Source organism: Panthera pardus, unplaced genomic scaffold (genome assembly GCF_024362965.1).
Source record: "Panthera pardus isolate Hobbes unplaced genomic scaffold, ASM2436296v1 HiC_scaffold_24, whole genome shotgun sequence".
Lineage (NCBI taxonomy): Eukaryota > Metazoa > Chordata > Mammalia > Carnivora > Felidae > Panthera > Panthera pardus.
This window is the reverse complement of record NW_026526810.1, coordinates 114,297,356-114,319,981: the sequence shown is the minus strand read 5'-3', so window position 1 is coordinate 114,319,981 and position 22,626 is coordinate 114,297,356. Positions and strand designations below refer to the sequence as shown.

Below are 22,626 nucleotides of genomic sequence, written 5' to 3'. Positions count from 1 at the left end.
AGAGGCCGGGCAACGAGATGGGGAAGATGGCGGCGGCCGTGGGCTCTGTAGCGACGTTGGCGGCCGAGCCAGGGGAGGACGCCTTTCGGAAGCTTTTCCGCTTCTACCGGCAGAGCCGCCCCGGTTCCGCAGACCTGGGAGCGGTCATTGACTTCTCGGCGGCCCATACAGCCCGCGGCACGGGGCCTGATGCCCGCAAGGTACGGACAGAGGAGCGGCGCGCATCACCGGTCGCCTCACCTCGCTTTTTTGAGGGTCTTCACAGCTCTCCTCATCTCTTTTCGCTGAGTGTTATTGAGTAATCCCCGGCCTCGGTGGGCGCGGAGTTGAATTGTCCATGAAGAGTGACACTTTGGCGGTGAAGAGCTGTGCTGCCGGGTTACTCCACGCGGCCTTTCCTGGCTGCGGCCTCAGAGAATGCCTGGGAATTGGTTTTCATTCCTAACGTTAACTGTTCGTTTACATCTCTACTTCAGTTTGTGTAAAAGCCCATAAACCGTGTTCTTACACGGTAGGGAAGCGCTTTGCAGCTTGAAAAAAACAACCACCCGAATATCCCCACCACTGAGAGGGATCGATTTTGTTAAGCCGTCATCCATAAAATAGGTCCCTGTCGTCTCCGGACCTCTCAGAAAAAGGGCATTGAAAGATTGAGATCATCTCTCCACGTTTGAAAGGAAAGGGCAAATGGATTCAAGCACTATGCATTATTTCTACCTTTCCCCATGTTAAGTAGGAAAAGTAACATAAAGGGGGACACAGGGAAAATCAGTTATAGTATATAGTATGCATAATTTCTTTATAATCGCTGTTAACACTGAGGATCCCTGATCCCTTAATTTGCCCTTGGTGTTGTCCACAGATGGCTGGATGGAGCATTCCCTCTAAGCTTAATAATAGTTCTCAGTAAAATTGGAATGCTGTAGTAACACCATACTTATCTAGAACTTTTTAGGAACTTCATTCGTTAGCAAAAATGGTCTTAGAGTTGTCGAAATAACATACAGAAAGTCTGAACTCTAAGAATAATGTACATGGGACAGACCCTCATTCAGCTCCTTTTGCCTGTATTTTGCTGCAGTATTTAAATACTTTTAGAATATAAGCCACCTGAGAAGAGGATATTGTGTCTAGCACACTATCTGAAACAGTAAGCATTCAATAAATACACTATCCATTGAATACATAAAAACATCAGTATTTAGTTTCCCAGTTCAAAACAGATTGAAAGTCGCAAATTGGAAAAGAAAGTTGCTCTGAGAGCAACTGATGAGCAGTGGAGAAAGTGACAGCTAATAGGCAAGGGAAAAAGCAGAACTTTTTTTTAAACTTCGAGGTTTGGTTTAGCTTAGCATGGAGAATAGGTCCACAAACTTACTTCAACTATGGGAGTGTTGCTGAATTACAGTACATTACTAAATATGGTCTATTTAAGAAATCATTACAAAATGTTTAAAATAAAAACATTCAGTACCTGGAAAAATTAGCTGGTTAAGACTCTCAGAGTTCCAGGTAGCCATTTTATTACAGAAACTGGTATTACACCAGCCACTTGTTGGTATTTTTTTCTGGAAATCTCTACACTTGGTGAAATTAATAGGATGAGAGATCCTGTCTTTTTGGAAGAGAACATTTGATGTATTCTAAGGCAAGCAAGATCCTAAGTTTATTATTAGTGGAAGAATAAAGGTTTTTGTTTTGTAAATGTCCTTTAGCGACTGCATGTTGGATTCCTTAACCAATTTAATAAGGCATCTCTAAGATACTCTTATATGTAAAGAAAACTTCATGAGCCCCTGAAAAACTAATTTCAAAGTAATTCACAAAGGCAAAAGCTCTGAGTTTCATTTTGAAGTTTCATCTAAAAAAGAATAAATATCGTACTTTCAGCAAACAGGGTTTCCAGTGTTTCACTGAAACGTTTATTCTGTCTGGTGAGAGCACTCTCTCCATTCTCTTATCCTCTCCTGCCTGATGTTCCTCATTGGTCTGTTTAAGCACCAGCTGTATATAAGTGCCTCAAAAGCATTGATAGCCTGAACTGAGATGGGCAGCATTTTGACTAAGGGTATTTCAGTACACCAAACACCTTTCATGATTTAGAGTCTTAGAAGAAATCACAAAAGTGTGGCATCATACAAAAAGTAGTCTTGAAGGCCAAAATCAGCCTCCTTCTCATTTCTGCTTAATTTTATATTACTTTCTAGTGTTAGTGTATAGATGAGAAAACTAAGGCTCTAAGAAGTGACTTATCGAAGTCTTGCATCAAGTAAGTGGTAGAACTAAGTTTAGGAGCCCAGACTTAAGACTCTGAATTTTGTCTCATACCGGAAATAACTTTAGAAATTTGAGATTCTCAGAGCTGACCTGCAAAGTAGCTTTAGCCCTCCAACTTCTGTTTCCTTCCTGTCAGGTGATCAGATCTCAGCTGAGTGTGTCTTCAGTCAGTGACCATGATGCACATAGAGCAGGACTTCAGCCAGTAAGCAAGTGGCAAGCCTACGGACTCCAAGGCTATCCTGGTGAGTGCAGCAGACCCCAAAAGATAAGATCATGTAATCATTTGTCTAATTTCAGAGCTGTGAAGAGAGTGGGGAAGAGTTGTAAGCAAGTATGCAAAGAGTGAAAATAAACACGGAAATATTTCACTTTCAAACCCCCTTTAAATTGTCTCATCTAAAATTTCCGTTTATTTAACATTCCTACAGGATAGAACAGGTTTCAGTAGTGCCTACCTTACAATGCAGGAAATGACACCAGGTACAAATCAAAAATAAGGATGTTTACTCTAGGCTCCCTGCCACAACTCCAAGCACCTACTCTGGGAGAAGAACTGCTTTGAATGATAGATTAATTCATAGTGGTCATTCTAGTCACAAAGTGACTATGTTCTCATATGGCCAAAAAAACAAAACAAAACAAAAAACTTAAAATTTATTGCTGTCCTTAAGGCTGAGCTTTTGAAAAAAGTGTTACAGTTAATGAGATCAAAAGCCCTAATAGACTAAATAATCTAGCTTTTTTTTTTTTAATTTTTTTTTTTTTAACGTTTATTTATTTTTGAGACAGAGAGAGACAGAGCATGAACGGGTGAAGGTCAGAGAGAGAGGGAGACACAGAATCAGAAGCAGGCTCCAGGCTCTGAGCCATCAGCACAGAGCCTGACGCGAGGCTCGAACTCACGGACCGCGAGATCATGACCCGAGCTGAAGTCGGCCGCTTAACCGACTGAGCCACCCAGGCGCCCCAATAATCTAGCATTTTGAACTTCAGTAATGTTGGGTAGCTCACTTTACAGATAATGAAATTAAGATGATAATGAAGAATGGGTAATGTTTTCATTGTTATTTTTTGAGTAAACTATTCCCAACATGGGGCTTGAACTCACAACTGCAAGCTCAAGAGTCACATGCTCTACTGCTTGAGCCAGCCAGACACCTTTAATCTTTTTGTTAAGGATCATGGGGACATTGTAGTTGAATGATTATGAACTATTTAGAAATTACAGAAATGCCTTATTTGGCCAAATATATTTTACCTGGCATTCTTTTTCTTGGAGAGGACATAAAGTTAACATTGTATCTGTGATTTCAAATATGGATTAACAGCAAGAAAAAATCCTAAAAAGAAATACTAATTTTCATTGTACCACGGGCCAGATCTGTGTTACAGCTCTTACTACATTGTGATCACTGATGTATTGGTTAATAACATAGGACAGTATAACAGCTTCAATACTTCCTTTAAAAGACCTCATGCACTTTAGTTATGTGTAAGAGAAGAAACAAGGGGCTGCTGGGTGGCTCAGTTGAGCATCCAACTCTTGATTTCAGCTCAGGTAATGGGATCGAGCTCCATGTCAGGCACTGTGCTGAGCGTGGATCCTGCTTAAGATTGTTTTTGTCCCTCTGTCCCTCCCCTGCTTGTGTGTGCATGCTCATGTGCTCTCTCTCTCTTTCTCTCTCTCTCAAAAATAAAAGAATAATAATAATGAATGAATGAATGAATGAATGTCAAATGATGGCTTTATGTGCAGAAGCACGGCTCTCCATGAGTTTGAGTAAATGAGAGCATGCATCACCAGCAGTCTTTTATGTACTTTTCTTGAAGGCTGCCTTTTACCTTTCAAGGTTACCTCCTGTTTTCAAGGCTGTGTTTCTCTGTTGCTATGCCTTTTTCCCTTAACAAAACGGGAACAAAAAGTTTGTTCAGACTACAAAGTTACCAACCCCACTCTCATTTTCTGCTGTCCAAATGGGTATACTTGATTTTGAGGTTTTCTAGGATTTCACATTTAAGCCACATTTTGTGAGTTGGTACCTCATTATGTCCTTAGAGACTTTATCTTCCCTGCCATTGTAAGCTGCATTTAATAGAAGTGTAATGTCCAGAACATGGGAGATGACAGTGTCTTCTTATTCAGGCTTGATCAGAAGGATTGTGTTTACTTCTGGATTCTGCTTGTTATAAAGGAACCCGAGCAACCACAACCTGTCCTTACAAGAATGAGCGGGAGGGTCATGAGTTTGAAGATTGAGTCTGGGGAAGAGTAAACCTGAGAGGGAACCTGACAGCATCCAACATTTGAAAGGTTGCCATACACACAAAGGGCTGGTTAAGGCCTAGGTTCTGACATGAGGCTACCTGGCTTCATGTTGTGGCTCTAACCATCCAATATGACCTTGGGCAAGTTTCTTAATCTCTCTTGGCCTCAGTTTCCTGGTATGCAAAATGTATGAAAAAACATACCAGCTTTGTAAGGTTATTATGAAGATTAAATGTGAGTACATGTAAAGTACTTTGATCCATGCCTGGCACACAGGAAATGAGCATTAAATGTTAGCCTTAAAGCTAGAGGTATTTTTGAAGAAGAATAAGAAACTAATTTGGGGTTGCTCTGTGAGTCCGAACCTAAGATCAATGTGTGAAAATTAAAAGGCAAAGTTTAATTCATTAAAGGAAATCAACAGTTGTCTAGAGTGGACTGCCTAAAGAGGTCTTTATTTTCCTGTCACTAAGTCAGAGGTATTCTTCCTTTGATATTTTGGGGAATGTTATAATCAATGCTAATAGATGGTAGGTTGTTGGGGTATTTTTCATATTTTTTTCCTCAAAATATTGACAATCCCCTGTCACCTCTGAAATTATTTGGAGAATTTTGCCTGTATGTGAAATGCAAAAGTGGTTTCCACGTTCAGAAGCAAATGTTCTCACTCCTGTCCTCCAATTTTAGAGGAGGAAAAGCTCCTCCCATTCAAAGCCAGTCCCTTCACCTCTCTTTCTTTTTTTTTGGGGGGGGGGGGAGGGAGGGCTTATCAAAAGATCCCACTTTCTTTTACCTCTTCCAGCTTTCAAAACCTTGCTCTGCTCTTTTCCTCTTTTTGTGTTCAACCAGTTCCTCTTTGCTGGTTCTTTCCTCATAATCTGTAAGCATGCTTAGGTCTTTCCAAACCCTAAAAACCATAAATTTTCCCCTTAAATTCTTCATTCCTCTGTGACTCTCCTCAGCCTTTGTTCCCTTAATAGCCGGGCTTCTGCAGGGCATTCATTGTCTGCATCACTGTCTCTGCTGTCCTGTCTCCAGGGGTTTCAGAAAGTACATAGTATGTGTTTGTTGAATGTTCAATGAATGGATCCTTACCGTGCATTGGATTCCTGTTCATTATTGTTACTCCTCGTTTATCCAGGAGAAAAACGACATTAGATTACTTTCAAGGTCACAGAAGATCCTTTCAGCACAGGTGATCCTTTCAGCACATGGTATCCTGCCATGTGAGCAGATGTATATATCATCTTTCTTCGCTGTTCTGTCAGATTTCAATTGGGAGGCAGAAATCACACCAATTATTTTAACTGAGAATTTAACATAACCGTTGTTAGCCAGATATTAGAAAACAAAAAAGGCCAAGGTGGAACACTGAGATACCACAAAGGCCGCTGTTGCCGAAAGAGATTACCACCTCTGTAAGTGATAAATGCCTGGTGCATTTGAGGAGTGACTTTTGGCATTTTCAATTCTAAGGTTTGCTTAGGGGTAACATGGTTGATAGGTGTGGAATATTTGTTTCTCTTAAGAATTTGTTTCTCTCCCCACTTTCTCTAAAATTGGAGGATAGAAAGGAGAACATTTGCTTATACATGTGGAAGCCACGAAGCATGAGCAAAGGGTATGGGGCATAAATAATACAGTAATGGGTATAAGGATGTCAACAAAAATAAATTATCTAAATATAACTGATGGAGAATTTTCTCCTCTCCTTCTTTCCCCACCCATCTTTTGTGTAGGATTTATTTTTATCCCAAACCCCTTCCTCCCAGGTTACCAGTGGCACTGGGTGAAGCAGTGTCTTAAGTTATATTCCCAGAAACCTAATGTGTGTAACCTGGACAAACACATGACTAAAGAAGAGACCCAAGACCTCTGGGAACAGAGCAAAGAGTTTCTGAGGTAAGTGTTCGTATTCAGCTCAGGTCACTGCACATCTTTATAGGAACTACTCCAGAACAATTCAGTGAATGTGACTGACGTGTTTTCCCCTCGTTCCCATGCAAATATGGCACAATTATTTTCTTTCCCCTGGGAACATTTGGACAGACACTTTGACAGTTATATTAAACTGAGATCTGTTTTAGGTTCATCATTTATTTTTCTCTCTCAAAAATAAATAAACATAAAAAAAAAGATTTGCTTATAACTTGTATCTCAAGTTCATCCTCCTTACTCATCAGCTGGTCCATTTTCATTCAGCTTCAGCCCTTTTTCTGCTTAAAGTGAGTTCCAGGGTCACCTTGCCGCTTCATTTCATAGAGCATGTGACTCTTAATCTCAGGATTGTAAGTTTGAGCCCAGCATTGGGTGTAGAGATTACTTAAAAAAATAAAATCTTTTTTAAAAAAATAAAGTGATTTCCTTTGAAGATTTGTGATATTCTGAAAAAATTAACACTAAAAGCTATTGGTTTCCACTCTCCTAGATGAAGTCACTGCTACTAGCAGTTTTATGATGGATTAGTTATTCCTCTTGAGAACTAACATTTGCACCTTAATGTAGTATCACCATTTATTCATTCACAGTTTTTTTATTTTAAAGTAATCTCTATACCCAGCATGGGCCTCGAACTCATGACCCTGAGATCAAGAGTCACATGCTCTATTGGCTGAGCCAGCCAGACATCCTATCATACCACAAATTCTTATTGAGGGTTAGTTGTATACCAGACATGAGGCTAAGCATTGGAGATACAAAGATACATAGGACAGTGTCCTTGTACTCAAGAATGCATAGTCTATGGCAGCAACTCAGTGTCAACAGGAATAATTATAAGGAAGCTTAGAAAGTATTATGATAGGTGTTTAGAAAAATACTGTGGGGGGCCAGAGGAAGAAATAATTCCTCTAGGCAAGAAAGAGATGTCAAAGAAGAAAAAATTATTACTATTTTTTAAAATTTTTTCTTGTAACGTTTATTTATTTTTGAGAGTGACAGGGCGTGAGCAGGGGAGGGGCAGAGAGAGAGGGAGACACAGAATCTGAAGCAGGCCCCAGGCTCTGATCTGTCAGCACAGAGTCCAGTGCAGGGCTCAAACCCACAAACCATGAGATCGCGACCTGAGCCAAAGTTGGACACTTAAACGAGCCACCCAGGTGCCCTGAAAAAAATCATATTTTAATTGGGTCTTTTATCCTCTTTTTTCTCTGTTGATTTGAACTGGGTCTTCAAAAATGATTAGGAGTTTGCCCGTCAGAAGAGCAGAAAAGCTGTTTGGGGTAGAGAAAGCAGCCTAAGCAAAGAGGGAATATTCAAGGCAGAATAAGTTCTGTGAAATAGTAGTACAGGATGTGGGAGTACAGTTCATGTATTGATTCAACAAATACCTATTGGATTTCTACTGTGTGTCAGATACTGTGCTTGGGTGTTAGAGATTCAAAGACAAGACACAATTCCTGCTTTCAAGGAATTTGTAAGTTAGCTGATGGCAGAGACATAAAATAAACAGGTACAGAGATATAGTTTATAAGATATGGAAATAGCCATTCAGGTGGCTAGACTGGAGGTAGTTTATAAAAGGTGCTTCCTGGAAGTCATGGATAGAATTGGCAAAAGATGAAGCAGAAAAATTAAGGGCCAGATTGTAAAGGGTGCAGTGATGTAGAGCACTAGTTCTAGAGTCTGATCACCTGGGTTCACATCCCAGCTCTGCAACTTGAACTAGGTGTGTAAACTTGAGCAAGTTTCTTAACCTTTCTATGCCTTATGGTAGTCCTTTCCTCATTTAATAGCATGAGGATTAAACAAGAGAATTGTGAGAAATGTTTAGAACAGCCCATTAAAACCATTACACTGGTTTTGTGTGTTGTTTGGACTTAGGGTCACTAATAGTGCAGCTTTCAGAAATTGTCATGTTGCTTCTAATAGGGGAAATAAGATTTCCTTAAGTTGAAAGGGGAAAGGAAAACTAAAATTCATTGGTTTTCCTTTAACATCTTCTTGGTCTGCAGGCTATGGTAAAGTCAGGAGCAGTGGGAAAAACCGTCTTAAAGCTTTTAATGGTATCTTGTTTAGAATTGAGAGTAAACTAAAGGAAGATCATGGTTAGAGTTTGCTGCTAAACCAGCCTGTGTTTTCAAGTAATTGATTTTTCTTTCTTCAGACAAATGACTGCAGAAATCCCAATGTCATCTTCTAAGATAGTTTAGATGAACCTCTTTAATAAATCATCCAGTAAACAATGGTGAGATTTTTTTTCTACTAATTAGCTACTAATTAATTCTCTAGTAAATTAGCAAAAATTTAAAATGTGGTGGTCCTGTCTTCTGTTGTCATGGGTTGGAAGAAATTGATAGTCTCAGACATTGCTGGTGGTTGAAAATCAGTTAGGACGCTAGTTCTCCTTCTCTCATTATGTGATGTGTTTCAGCTTCCTCTTCTGGGAAACAAAGGAATTAGATTGGAGAAGCCAGTTCAGGTGGTTGAATTATAGTCACCTAGACAGTACATGCCAGCTTCCCCTGCTTTCCCAGAGCATATGAGAAAGGGAGAGGGTCTGTCATACAAGATTTCCCTAGAGATTTGGACTTTTGACCATAACATCCACATTGAGAACCACTGAACTAGAGGATCTCTAAGGATCCTTTCCATTTTAATCTTCTAGTTTCTGTGGTCAGGGAAGAAGAAACTTTTTAAGTAGGAAATGAAGAAGAAATACTTGAACTTAGAGGGAAAAATAGATCTGTTCACAAAATTAGGGCACCTCAATTCTGTGTTTTGTTCAGAGTTTATTGTGCGTGAATAGCTAGAGATTCTTGCACAAGATTATAATAGGTATAAGCATCTTCATTGCAGCATTGTTCATAACAGGAAAAAATGAGAAATAACCTAAGTTTCTCTCAGCAAGAGATCAGTTAATCAAGTATGACATACCTAGCAGTACAACGCAGCCACTATGCAGCCACTCAGAGATCTTAAATCTGACCCTATAGTAAATATAGTAGGGCTACAGTCATAATAAATAAAATCATTTTTCAGCATCTGCATCACAGCCACCTTAGTCTGAGCCACCATCATTTACTGCAGCAGCCTCCTAACCTGTCGCCCTGTGTCTGTTTTCATGCCTCTTCAGTCTGTTTTCTTTTTTCTTTTAGAGAGAGTGGGAGCAAGGGAGGAGGGCAGCAGGAGAGGGAGAGAGATCTTAAGCAGGCCCCACGCCCAGTGCAGAGCCTGACCTGGGGCTCAATCCCATGACCCCGGGATCATGACCTGAGCTAAAATCAAAGGTCAGATACTTAACCGAATGAGCCACCCAGGAGCCCCTTCCATCTGTTTTCTAATTAGTATAGAAATCACATCACTTCTCTTATAGTTTCTGATGTACAGTACTGCAGTTCACCTTTGATACAACCATCCAGAGTCGACAAGGATGTCACAGGTTGAGGGCATGGTCTCCAAGCAAATCACCCTCACTTCAGACCGTAGCCACAAGTTTGGGAGATTCCCCAGGCTACCCACACATCTGACCAACTGGTTCCAAATTCAGGGAAGTTCCCATAATCCTCTCAGGTTCATAACTCACTAGAATGCCTCACAGAATTCAAGAAAGCATTATACTTAGGAATTTAGTTTATTATAAAGGATACAAATCAGGATCATCCAATGAATCAACATGTAGGGCAGTGTCTGGGAGGGTTCTGAATGCAGAACTTCCATGTCCTCTTTCCATGGACTCAGGATGTGTCACCCTCCTAGGAAGCTCTCCCAAACCTAGCATTCAGTTTTTTGTTGGAGTTTCACTACTTAGGCACGACTGAATTATTAGCCCTATGGTTTAACTCAGTCTCTAGCCCCCTACTCAGCCCCTTGGGTTTATTTAGCTAATACCACTTGACTAAAAGTCTCAACCCCTCTAATCACATAGTTGGTTTTCCTAGCCTCATAAGCTCATATCCTGAGTCATCACTTTAGCGTTAACTTAGCTGTGGTCCTAGGGCCCACTGTGAATAACAAAGATACTCCTTTTCCTCCTGGAAATTCCAAGGAATTTTTTTTTTAAGCTTTCGTTTATTTATTTTGGCAAAGTTAGCACGCAAGCAAGGTGGGGGCAGGGAGGGGGGAATCCCAAGCAGGTTCCAAACTGTCAGTGCAGAGCCTGGTGCAGGGCTTGAACTCAAGAACCGTGAGCTCATGACCTAAGCTGAAATCAAGAGTCAGACACTTAACTGACTGAGCCACCCAGGCACCCCTGGAAACTCCAGTGATTTAAAAGCTCTCTCCCAAGAACCAGGAACAAAGGCCAGTGAAAATTTGTTGTTAATGCAACTCCATTATATTTAGAATAAAATCAGAAGTTTTTACCATGGTCTACAAGGCCTTGGTGATCCAGCCACCAGCCACCTCTCCAACCTACTCTCCTACCATTCCTTTTCATTTATTGTCCTCCAGCTGTAGTGGCGTCCATGCTGTTCCCTTAAACACATGAGAAATGCTCAGATCATTGTGTAAGCTGTTCCGTCTACCTGGAAAGCTCTTCCCTTAGGTAACCAATGACTTCCTTCCTTTAGGTCTTTGGATCTCATCATCTTATAAGAGATGATTTCCTTATCAAGTTAAAAATACTACCCCATTTTCCCTCACTCTTTATCTTCTTGCCTTCTGTTTGTTTTCTTCAGTGCATGTAATTGCCAATAAGTATTTGTGGAATTAGTGGATCCTTTCTTACACCGTTTGAATTTTGTGAATATATTATCTATTCAAAAATAACTTTAAAGAATAAGACAAGGGGAAGTACTAATTTAAATGAAGCGACGTTGCTTTATTCCTTAAGTTAGCTTTTGAAATACTTTGCACCTGTTTTTGTATATGTGAAAGTTTTTTCCATTAATGTCCTCAGTGTGGAAGCAGAATTAATCCCTTCTCCTTTTCTACTCCTTTAAAACTTTGTGGTGCTATTTATTATAAACATTTATTAGAGTGAATCCAGTCATCAAGCACTTCTCTCCACTACCTGCCGTGGCCCTTCCCCCGCCCCAGATTTTGAAAAGTTTGTAACCTTGATACCAACCACGGTTCTTTATATATTTTAGAAGGTGTTCTTTAAATATTATTTTAACTAAGTTGATATTCTCTCAGTTAGCCTGATAAAAACATGCTGAATTTGAGAAGGATCAATTGAAGATTGTATAGTATCTTCCCACTTTATTTTCATTAATTTGTTAACTTATCTACTTGTGTTTTTGGAAATATTTGATGCTAGGACAGATACGGAGATTAAAATTCACTCCCTGCCTTTGAGGAAGGGACTAATTAAAGAAGGAGTTCAAGTACTTACATACAGAATTTATAGATGAATAAGCCATGTAAGTGAGTTGAGGAAGTTGCTGTGGGGGCACAGTAGAGGGAGAGACTGAAACTAGAAAACAGTTTCCCTGAAGAAGAAGGGAGGTTAAAGTGTGTGCAAGTCAGAAAAATCTGCTGTACAGAGAGTAGAGTAGAAGAGGAGAGAGAACATGACAGTAGAGAAAAGTGTATGGCCAAAGGCACAGCCATGAAAAATGGACCCTCCCTGTGGGGAATGCTTGGAGGTGAAACCAGAAAAGTGAGTTAGAACCACATTATAAGGGGGGTTGCATGCCTTATGGCAAAGTGTGGACTTTGTCCTGTAAACAGTGGGAGTTCATCAAGATTAGTAACCGATTTTTCACTTTAGAAAGATAATTATTATACCATGAGGAAAATGGACTGAAAATACAGTTGTTGGAAAAAACACAATTAAGAATTTAGCTTAGAGACACCTGGGTGGCTCAGTTGGTTAAGCATCTGACTTCAGCTCAGGTCATGATCTCATGGTTCAGTTCGGTTTGTGAGTTCGAGCCGCACATTGGGCTTTGTGCTGTCAGCATGGATCCTGTTTCGGATCCTCTGTCCCCCCTCTCTGCCCCTATTCCACACGCGCACATGCTTTCTCTCTCTTCTCTTCTCTCTCTCTTTCTCAAAAATAAATAAACATTAAAAAAAATCTAGCTTAATAATCCATGCACAAGATGATAAAGGTCTGGAAAAGACATTGTTAACAAGGCTTGCTGACCAAGAGATTATGGGAATCAAGAGACAAGAAGTTAAGGATTATCCACGGATAATAGGGCAAAACTGAGGTTTTTGTTGTGAGGTTTTTTTCCAGCACTATTGATATAATTGATGTACATTTTACTAGTTCAGGGTGTACAACATAACAATTTGATATGTGTATATATTGCAGAATGATTACTGTAATAAGTTAACAACAGTCACCTTACAGTTATAATTAATTTTTCTTGTGATGAGACCTTAAGATCTCCTCTCTTGGCAAATACACAATACAGCATTGTTAGCTATAGTCACCATGCTGTACATTGCATCCCCAGCACTTACTTTCCTATAGCTGGAAGTTTTCACTTTTTGACCACATTCACTCATCTCGCCCACACGCACCCGTTCCTACCTTTGGCACCTTCAGTCTTCTCGGTTTCTGCAGGTTTGGATTTCTTAGATTCTGCGTATGAGTAAGATCACACAGTATTTGTCTTTCCCCGTCTGACATTTCACTTAGCACAGTGCCCTCGAGGTTCATGTTGTCACACATGGCAGGGTTTCCTTTTTTATGGCTGAATAATATTCGTGTATGGGTTGTGTATCACATTTTCTTTATCCATTCATTCATCAGTGGACACTAAGGTTGTTTCTTTGTCTTGGCTGTTACAAATAATACTGCAGTTATTTATGTAAAACTGTAGAGGTTCCTCAAAAATAAAAAATAGGACTACCAGAGGGTGCAGCTGTTCCACAGCTGGGTATATCTCCAGAGGAGACGAAAACATTGTCTCGAAAAGATAACTACACCTCCACATTCATTGTAACATTATAATCTAAGATTTTTAATGGAAATAGGATTAGAGGAAGAGAAGAAGGAGCAGAGACAATCCTTAGTGTAGTTTAGAGATTCATGTTTCTGAAATGCCTGTGGAGTATCCAGGTAAGTGTGTCCAGTATCCCTCTGGAAACATGGAACTGAGTTTAGGAGTGAAGTCAGAGAGGGAGATGTGGGGGTTCTACATAAAGACCATAGTATAGCATGGTACGTGGCTGGCTCAGTCAGTAGAGTGTGCAACTCTTGATGTTGGGGTCATGAGTTCAAGCCCCACGTTGGGCATAGAGTTTACTTTAAAAAAAAAAAGGGGGGGGCGCCTGGGTGGCTCAGTCGGTTGAGCGTCCAACTTCGGCTCAGGTCATGATCTCACGGTCCATGGGTTCGAGCCCGCATCGGGCTCTGTGCTGACAGCTCAGAGCTTGGGGCCTGTTTCAGATTCTGTGTCTCCCTCTCTCTGACCCTCCCCCGTTCATGCTCTGTCTCTCTCTGTCTCAAAAATCAATAAACGTTAAAAAAAAATAAATAAAAATTAAAAAAAAAAAAGACTAATGAAGCAATGAGAATGGATGTGATTGTTTTTGTTTAGTGGAAAACATACAGAGAAAAGAAAGCCATTAGCTCTAGAAAGTATCAGCTTGGGTTGGGGGAATGCTATTAGAAGTCAAGACAGGAAAATGTTTCCAGAATAAAAGAAGGGCCAACCATGTCAGTAGGCCTAGGGACAATTAAGTGGTGTACTTGAAATTAAGAAACTACTTTTGGTGGAGTGGTGGAAGCAGAAGTCAGGTTGCAGTGAGGGTGGCCACTGTGCAGTCCTTTTGGGAAGGTTCGATTGTGAAGGGAAGGAGAGAGGTGGGGCAGAAGGAAATGGGACATAGGCAGGGTCCTTGACTAAGAGGTTAAGTTAAGAAGATGCTTGTTGTTTTTTCTTAAGTATGTGGAAGTGTTGAACGTTTCTGCAGATCAAGAGAAAGACCAAAGTGCAGAGGAAGACTGGAAAATAGGAGCGGAAAGGTGATGAATGAAGGAATGTCTCTGAGGCTGTGTCAGGGAAATGGGAGGCAACATAGGTGTAGAATTGGCCTTCGAGGAAAGAAGTAGAACCCCTGCTGAAACCAGGAGGGAGGGAAGGACAGAGTAAAGATTATGCAAAGTTTAGAGGTATGGGAGAGAAAGCTCAAAGTTGCTCACTGGATCTTTTGCTCAGGCCTCTGGACTCTTGTTGTCCTCAAAGGGAGTAAGAGCAGGACTCACAACTTAAGATGGATGCTGAAGGTTTAGAACAGAAGGTAGATTAACTGAGAGTAAATATTTGCAAGATAGCAAAACAGTGTTGGCAGTCCAGATGGAATTAACTGGATGTCCATTTTCAGGGTTTGACTATGAGGTTTAGGTTGAGAAGGGAGACAACTGGAAGCACTCAAATTCTGAGAAAATGGAGTTCTGAGAACAGGAGGTGGAACCTTAGGTTTAATGGATGTGAGAGACTAGGAGAGGAAGAACAGAAAGTTGTTGTCATGGAGGGAAATATTCAGAGTTAGGAAGGACACAATTTCCAAGCTTTTAAAAATGATTGAAAAAAATAAATACCTGTAATAGTATTTTATCAAAAACAGCCTTCAGACCTTTTCTGCCCTCAGACGTTTGCTTTCACAACGATTTGCTAATGTCCCTTGAAGCAAGGAAGAAAGACCATGCCAGTGCTTAGTTATGACACCCAAACTCCCCACTGCACAACGAGTGGACAGGCAGGACAGTCCATTTTCACCCAGTTAGGGTACAGTTGAAAGCGGCACCATAGAATGCCAGCGCGTACATAAAGCACTTAGCCATGACAGGAAATGAGCAGACTGCTGTGTGGGCACATTGACCAGGGGAGAAGGTGGCCAGCTGACCCATCCATCATGGGTGCCTGGAGCTGCAGCAGAGGCAGGGAGCGGAGTGTGTTTGCTTTCAGTGAGAACCAGTAATCAAGGTCATATTTGGTTGAAAACATTCTTTTAGATAATTGGATGAAGATTTAAAGTTAGGTGCCAGCATACCCCTTGCATTCCTTAGAGTGGATGTGGCAGCTCTGTTGGCACCAAGCGTTAAGCCTTCTTGGCCTCCTTTTGGACAAGTCAGGTTTAAAAAGAGAACAGCCCACCCCCTTTATTAATCCATCAGTATTTCCTGCTTGCAAATGGTCTGGGAGTGCGTTAAACTTGGTTTTGGCTTTAAACTATTCACAGTGCTTAAGAGTGAATATTTTGGAATCTTTGTTACCCAAAGCCCACAGGGACCAGAATGTCACTAAGTAGTGTTGAGACAGGAAGTGGCCAGTGTTAGCCAGTAGTGCTCTCACATCTGCAAAGCTGGTCTTATCATTGTTGTGACTTTCCTTCCAGAAATTCCTTCAAAGACAAGAATTGAAATTGTGTTCTCAGAAGACAATGTGAAATCAAGGGTGGAATCATATACTAACTACGTGGGTCTAACACATTACACAAAATGTGTGTGTGTGTGTGTATGTAATTATCCTCACGATGGCACACTCAGTCATCACAACTGTACTTTCACTGCACAAGTCGGCTTTTTTTTTAAGTTTGTTTAAGTTTTTGTTTTTGTTTTTGAGTTTGTTTATTTGAGAGAGGAAGAGAGGGAATCCCAAGCAGGCCCTGCACTAACAGTGTGGGGCCTGATGTGGGGCTCAGTCTCACAACTGCAAGATCATGACCTGAGCCAAAATCAAGAGTTGGATGCTTTGCCAACTGAGCCACCCAGGCATCCCTTACTGCACAAGTCTTTAAGCCTTTTTTTTCTTTTTTGTTATGTGGCCTGGGCTTAATGCTCTTATACGTTTACGCCAATCCCCCCAAGTAATACAAGGCAAAACCCAAAGCCATCCTTATAGTGATACAATTAAGGTAGAAAAGAGATGTTCTTTTGGTTTCCTAAAACAGGAAAAAATTGTGAAAGGTATATCATAGAGGGCAGGGCGCCTGGGTGTCTCAGTCAGTTAAGCCTCCAACTTCAGCTCAGGTCATGATCTCATGGTTCGTGGGTTCAAGCCCTGTGTCAGGCTCTGTGCTGACAGCTGAGCCTGGGGCCTGCTTCAGATTCTGTCTCTACCTCTTTCTGCCCCTCCCCTGCTCACACTCTGCCTGCCCCTCCCTCTCCCTCTCTCTCTCTCTCTCTCTCTCTCTAAAAAATAAATAAAAATTTTTTTAAAAGGTACAGGAGGATTCTGGTCATGTTTGGTCATTACTATAATTTTGATAATTTTACTAATACCATAAATCTTTGTTAATTACAATAGCATATACCTTGAATCTTTTGATGGAAAAGCAGCTTGTTGATGCCATATCAGATGTCTGAAATACCATCACCCTCTATATTATTTTTAGAGCTGCATTGTTGTTATCTTTATTTGTTCAGATTGGTCTAGTTTGGGGCTTGGGGTTTTTTTTTTTTTAGGTTGTTGGGGTTTTTTTTGTTTTTTATTTTGTTTTGTTTTTTTAAGTTTATTTATTTTTGAGAGGGACAGAGTGTGCTCAGGGGAGGGCAGAGAGAGAGGAAGACACAGAATCCAAATCAGTCTCCAGGCTCTGAGCTATCAGCACAGAACCCGATGCAGGGCTTGCACTCATGAACCATGAGATCATGAAGTGAGCCAAAGTCAGACTGAGCCACCCAGGCGCCCCTAGTTTGGGGGGTTTTTGTTTGTTTTTAATTAATTTCCCTGTATTTTATTTTTTTAGAGCACACGAGTCAGGGAGAGGGGCAGAGGGAGGGAGAGAGAGAATACTAAACAGGCTCTAACAGCGCAGAGCCCAGTGCAAGGCTCGATCCCACAACCCTGGGATCATGACCTGAGCTGAAATCAAGAGTCCAATGCTTAACCAGCTGAGCCACCCAGGTGCCCTGGTCTAGTTTTTATTTTAGTTGTTGTTGTTTTTAGTGTTTATTTATTTTAAGAAAGAGAGAGTGGGGAAGAGAATCCTAAGCTGACAGCACAGAGCCCCACACAGGGCTTGATCTCATGAACCATGAGATCATGACCTAAGCTGAAATCAAGAGTCTGACTAATTGACTAAGCCACCCAGGCACCCCTGGTCTAGTTTTAGTATAATAGTATGGGTTTCTCATCAAGAATAAAATGATCTTTTATCGATCTAGAAAGATGGAAGGTATTTTGTTTTGTTTTTTAATTTTGGCTGAAATAGTGTTTCCCAAAGTATGGCCCCTGATTCATCAGCATCAGCATTACTTTGGGAACTTAGAGATTCAAATTCTTAGGCTCCACCCTAGACCTGCTGAATCAGAATTTGTAGGCCTGGGCCCAGCCATGCAAATTTTAACAAGCCCTCTAGATGATTCTCATGAGCATTAAAATTTGGAAACCACTTGGCAGAAACTAAGTGGCATACACACTGATACATCAGATTCACTTGAGTCCAGAAATAAGAGGTCGTTCTTATTTTTCTGTCTCAAGTCTAGTAAGGTAGATTGTATTCTCCTGGGGGATCATTAGGGAGTTCTTTTATCTGTACCTTTAGTTGAAGACACATAGATAGAATTCAGATTGTGTTAGTAACTGTGCATTCCTTTTTTTTTTCTTTCAGTTTTTAGTTTTTACATGTAGAAAATGTAAATAATGTATGGTCATTCTGCATGATAACTGTTCATCCCAGATAGTGGCAGTAACTGGCCAAGCTTACATGTTGTTTCCCCTAAATTGTTACTAGTTATCCATTTTTTCTCATGCCAAGTGTCCCTGAGACCTTACCTGAGTTTGGTGATTCACCAGCAGGGCTCACGATACAGTTGTCTTCATGGATAGGATTTATTCCAGTTCAAAGAATACAGAGCACAATCAGTGAAGGGAAAAGATGAATTGAGCAGAGTCCTGGGAAAACCAGCCTCAAGCTTCCAGGGTTTTCTCCCAGTGAAGTCACACAAGGCATGCTTAATTCCCCCGATAACAAGTTGTGACAAATTTGAAATGTTGTCTACCCGGGAAGCTCAGTGCCCAGGTTTTGACTAGGGGCTGGTCACATTGACAGTCTCTGTCTGACATATATCAAAATTCTAGACTCCCAGAAGGAAGCTGGTGTTTAACGTAAACCTTATTTTGCAGAAAAAGTTTAGGCCCAGTGAGCAGCAGTTCTGGGAACGGTGTCAACCTCCCCAAATTCCAAGTTCCAGATGCTTGCCAATGACCCCTTTCGAAGGATAGCAGTCAGATCTGCTGTGTTTCTTTTCTGCACTGCTGTCCTAAATAAATCAGTGTTCCATTCCTTTTAGCTGCTGGTCTTGATGTATATCTGTGTCATGGTGTCTTTCTTAGAATGTAAACTCTGTGAGGACAGATAGCATCTATTCTGTAAACTCTGTCAAACATCAAGACGAGTGCCACTTACAGTGTGAGTCTCTAATAAATCCTTTGCTTCTGCTCATGTCGTATGCCAGTATTGCCCACTGCTCCACTCCCTGTTTAAGTGCTGGCCATTCTTCAATGCCTTGTTCAACTCCCACTCTGCCATGAAGCCTTAACTGATTAGACAGCTAACTTTGAGCTCTCCTTTTTTCTTAATTCTATTGTCCTTCAAAGTCTTGTGATGTTCAGTTTAGTACAGATTTTATACTGCCTTGAATTTTCCCCTCATTTTTTCTTCTTATACTTATCTGTCATCTCTTGTCAAATATAAACTCCTTAAAGCAGTTTAATCTTTTCTTTTTAAACACGAGTGGTTTTGGGACCAAAAAAAATTCGATCAATTGATGATATAAATCACATAGGAAAAAAACTAAAATTACTAGGCCTAGCATTCTTGCATTTTTAGGTATTCAGAGGTAAATCAAAGAAGCTTCTTCCTCTTTAGAAAAAGAGTAGATGAGGTGCCTGGGTGGCTCAAGTAGGTTAAGTGTCCAACTTCAGCTCAGGTCATGATCTTGCAGTTCGTGAGTTCAAGCCCTGCATCAGGTTCTGTGCTGACAACTCAGAGCCTGGAGCCTGCTTCTGATTCTGTGTCACCCTCTCTCTCTCTGCCCCTCCCCTGCTTGACCTCTGTCTCTTTCTCTCAAAAATAAATAAACATTAAAAGAAAAGGAAAAACATAGTTAATCCCATAGATTTGATGAGACAGGATGTACTTGCAAGAAGTGCATCTCTCTGTTTTACAGAAACCCCCTGTGTTTTGAAATGGATGTCCGGAACCAAATCAATTACAGTGGTCCTTAATTGTTAGCTAAGCCTCAATTATCTAAGCTGTTTTATAGGGTTAAAGAAATCTTGTTAAACCAGTTATTTTTGGTTGTATACTATATTTTGCCAAACTTTCTCCCCCAACCTATAATTCTGGGAAGCCACCATCATTAGAAATAGTGATACCTATGATTAATCATACCCCACTTTTAGCAAACCAAATAGAACATGCTCTGTTAGCCAATTTTTCAATTACCCGTAGTGTCTGTGGTCCCATTTCCAGTGGATGGGTAAAAACATTTCTGTTGTTATTCTTATTTTGTCATTATTGAGATGCCGGAGACTTGCCACTTAAAATTGATCCCGTTTAGCAGAGGATTTAGAACAAGGACTAAAAATGAGAGATGCTAACATGTTTTTTTAGTGTTATTATATTCTTGGTCAACTCATTTGTCTTTTCTCATTTTTCTTATCAAGATCTTGGCCAACAGCTTATACCAAGGAAAGCAGATTTACTCCAGGCAGAGGGCCTTTGCTGCCAATTGAGGTGAATAATTCAATCCTCTTTTGTCCCTAATCTTCACAGGCTTAAGCAAGTGAATAAACGGAGACCCCGAAGTTTACTAGAGAAGTTGCGCTGGGTGACCCTAGGCTACCATTATAACTGGGACAGTAAGGTATTCACATTTTCTTGCTAATTCCATTGTCTTCCACTTTTTACACTCCTTGGGCTCAGTGATTGGATTTCTTCCTGGCCACTATTTTAAAGTATCAGATTATCCATTTGTGCAGGGATCTCTTTCATCTGTCTCTTAAAATCCTCTTGATAACAGTATCTCAAGAGGAATGAGTAATTTTTCCCAGGATGAAATTTCTTCTTCAAATGCCCTTACGTTACATTATTTCATCAGAAGTCATTGGTGCTCTAAGTACATTTCAGGGATATAGATTTTTCTTTATTGTATTTAAGAACAATTCTCAACATCTTTATTTCCATTATTGTTTAGTGTTTGTTGAGCCTGTATTTTCTTTTTTTTTCCGTCAAATAATTTAATACATGTTGAGATATGTTTATAGTTATAGATATATCTTTATACGTTGTCTTTGTCTACCAGAGGTGTTTAAACAAAAGCACTGATTTTAATAAATTTGACAGCAAAGAAGATCATCTAGAATTGGTGATGATTTGACTTATATACTTTGAGTGATTGTGTGGAAAATACATCATTAGTTAGGATGGATATGAACCCTGGCAATTTTTTTTTTTTTTAATATGAAATTTATTGTCAAATTGGTTTCCATATAAACACCAGTGCTCATCCCAACAGGTGCCCTCCTCAGTGCCCATCACCCACTTTCCCCTCCCTCCCACCCCCCAACAACCCTCAGTTTATTCTCAGTTTTTAAGAGTCTCTTATGATTTGGCTCCCTCCCTCTCTTTTTTTTTTTTCTTCCTTCCCCTCCCCCATAGTCCTATGTTAAGTTTCTCAGGATCCACATAAGAGTGAAAACACATGGTATCTGTCTTTCTCAACATCACTCCTCATCAGGGAAATACAAATCAAAACCACACTGAGATATCACCTCACACTAGTCAGAGTGGCTAAAACGAACAAATCAGGAGACTATAGATGCTGGAGAGGATGTGGAGAAATGGGAACCCTCTTGCACTGTTGGTGGGAATGCAAACTGGTGCAGCCACCGTGGAAAACAGTGTGGAGGTTCCTCAAAAAATTAAAAATAGATCTACCCTCTGACCCAGCAATAGCACTGCTAGGAATTTACCCAGGGGAAACAGGAGTGCTGATGCACAGGGGCACTTGTACCCCAATGTTTATAACAGCACTTTCAACAAAAGCCAAATTATGGAAAGAGCCTAAATGTCCATCAACTGACGAATGGATAAAGAAGTTGTGGTTTATATACACAATGGAATACTACTTGGCAATGAGAAAGAATGAAATACGACCTTTTGTAGCAATATGGTTGGAACTAGAGAGTGTTATGCTAAGAGCCTGTATTTTCTACATGATACCTATTTGGTGTAAAAAAAGGAGCTCCATATACTTCTGGTGTACTTTTCCATGAACTCAAAAAAGACACCTTTGCCTGCTATATAAGGTCTGAGCAAGACACAGATGGGAAAAAATGTCCTACAGTTAACAAAGTTCTCTTTTCTTAAAGTACAATTTCCTTTCCTGACCTCTCTGCTTCCAAAAGTTCCTCCTTTATCACTGGCAGCCTGTCTCCAGGAGATGTTTGCCACCAAGTGGAAGGACTAATTCTTAGAATAAACTGAATAAACAGAATGGTATAGACCCATCTTCCTACTAACTAGTTACTTTCTAAAAGCTCCATAGTGGGGCGCCTGGGTGGCTCGGTCGGTTAAGCGTCAGACTTCGGCTCAGGTCATGATCTCACGGTCCGTGAGTTCGAGCCCCGTGTCGGGCTCTGTGCTGACAGCTCAGAGCCTGGAGCCTGTTTCGGATTCTGTTTCTCCCTCTCTCTCTGCCCCTCCCCTGTTCATGCTCTGTCTCTCTCTGTCTCAAAAATAAATAAATGTTAAAAAAAAGTTAAAAAATAAATAAATAAAAGCTCCATAGTTTCAGTGAACCCAGCTTATTAACAAATACATTTAACTGCTCAAAATAAGGATAAATGTTGCTCAGAAATGTTCATGATATAATTCTTACTTTCAGTGATGCAGATTCAGTGGAAATATAGCTATCTGTGTTTGGGGAAATAGCCTGTGATTCTTTCTGGCTGAGCCAGCCCAGGATTGAATATGAATATTCAGTATTCAATATTGAATAGGATAGTGCCTACCTCATAAGGTGGGTGTGAGAGTCTCAATGCCCGCATAACAGCAGTGCTAGGCTGTTCTGTGCAGTTAAATGCATTAACACAGTAAATGTTAGCTCATTGTTTTTTATGATGTTATTTTTATTGGTGGTACTGTTATTCCCCCAGGACTTAAAGGTACTCTCATTTACTAAGAAAAACGTGGAGTGAAAAATTACCAGAAACTAAATGAGTAAGCAG

The 22,626-nt window shown here is 40.5% G+C and overlaps 1 protein-coding gene across 2 annotated transcripts in view; it reads left to right on the top strand.

The window, feature by feature from the left end:
• The first annotated feature begins 9 nt into the window (after positions 1 to 9).
• The window catches only part of ALKBH1 (alkB homolog 1, histone H2A dioxygenase), a 30,432-nt gene continuing 7,815 nt past the window's right edge, over positions 10 to 22,626 (top strand). Inside the window, exons 1-4 of one of the 2 annotated variants that reach the window (XM_019427339.2) lie at positions 10 to 200; positions 2,414 to 2,522; positions 6,319 to 6,448; positions 20,171 to 20,261. In XM_019427339.2, coding sequence (XP_019282884.2) covers positions 18 to 200; positions 2,414 to 2,522; positions 6,319 to 6,448; positions 20,171 to 20,261 — 513 coding nt within the window. In that variant the 5' untranslated portion in view covers positions 10 to 17. Of the gene's footprint in view, positions 201 to 2,413; positions 2,523 to 6,285; positions 6,449 to 20,170; positions 20,262 to 22,626 lie in introns of both variants that reach the window. The other variant, XM_019427338.2, reaches the window with a different exon arrangement.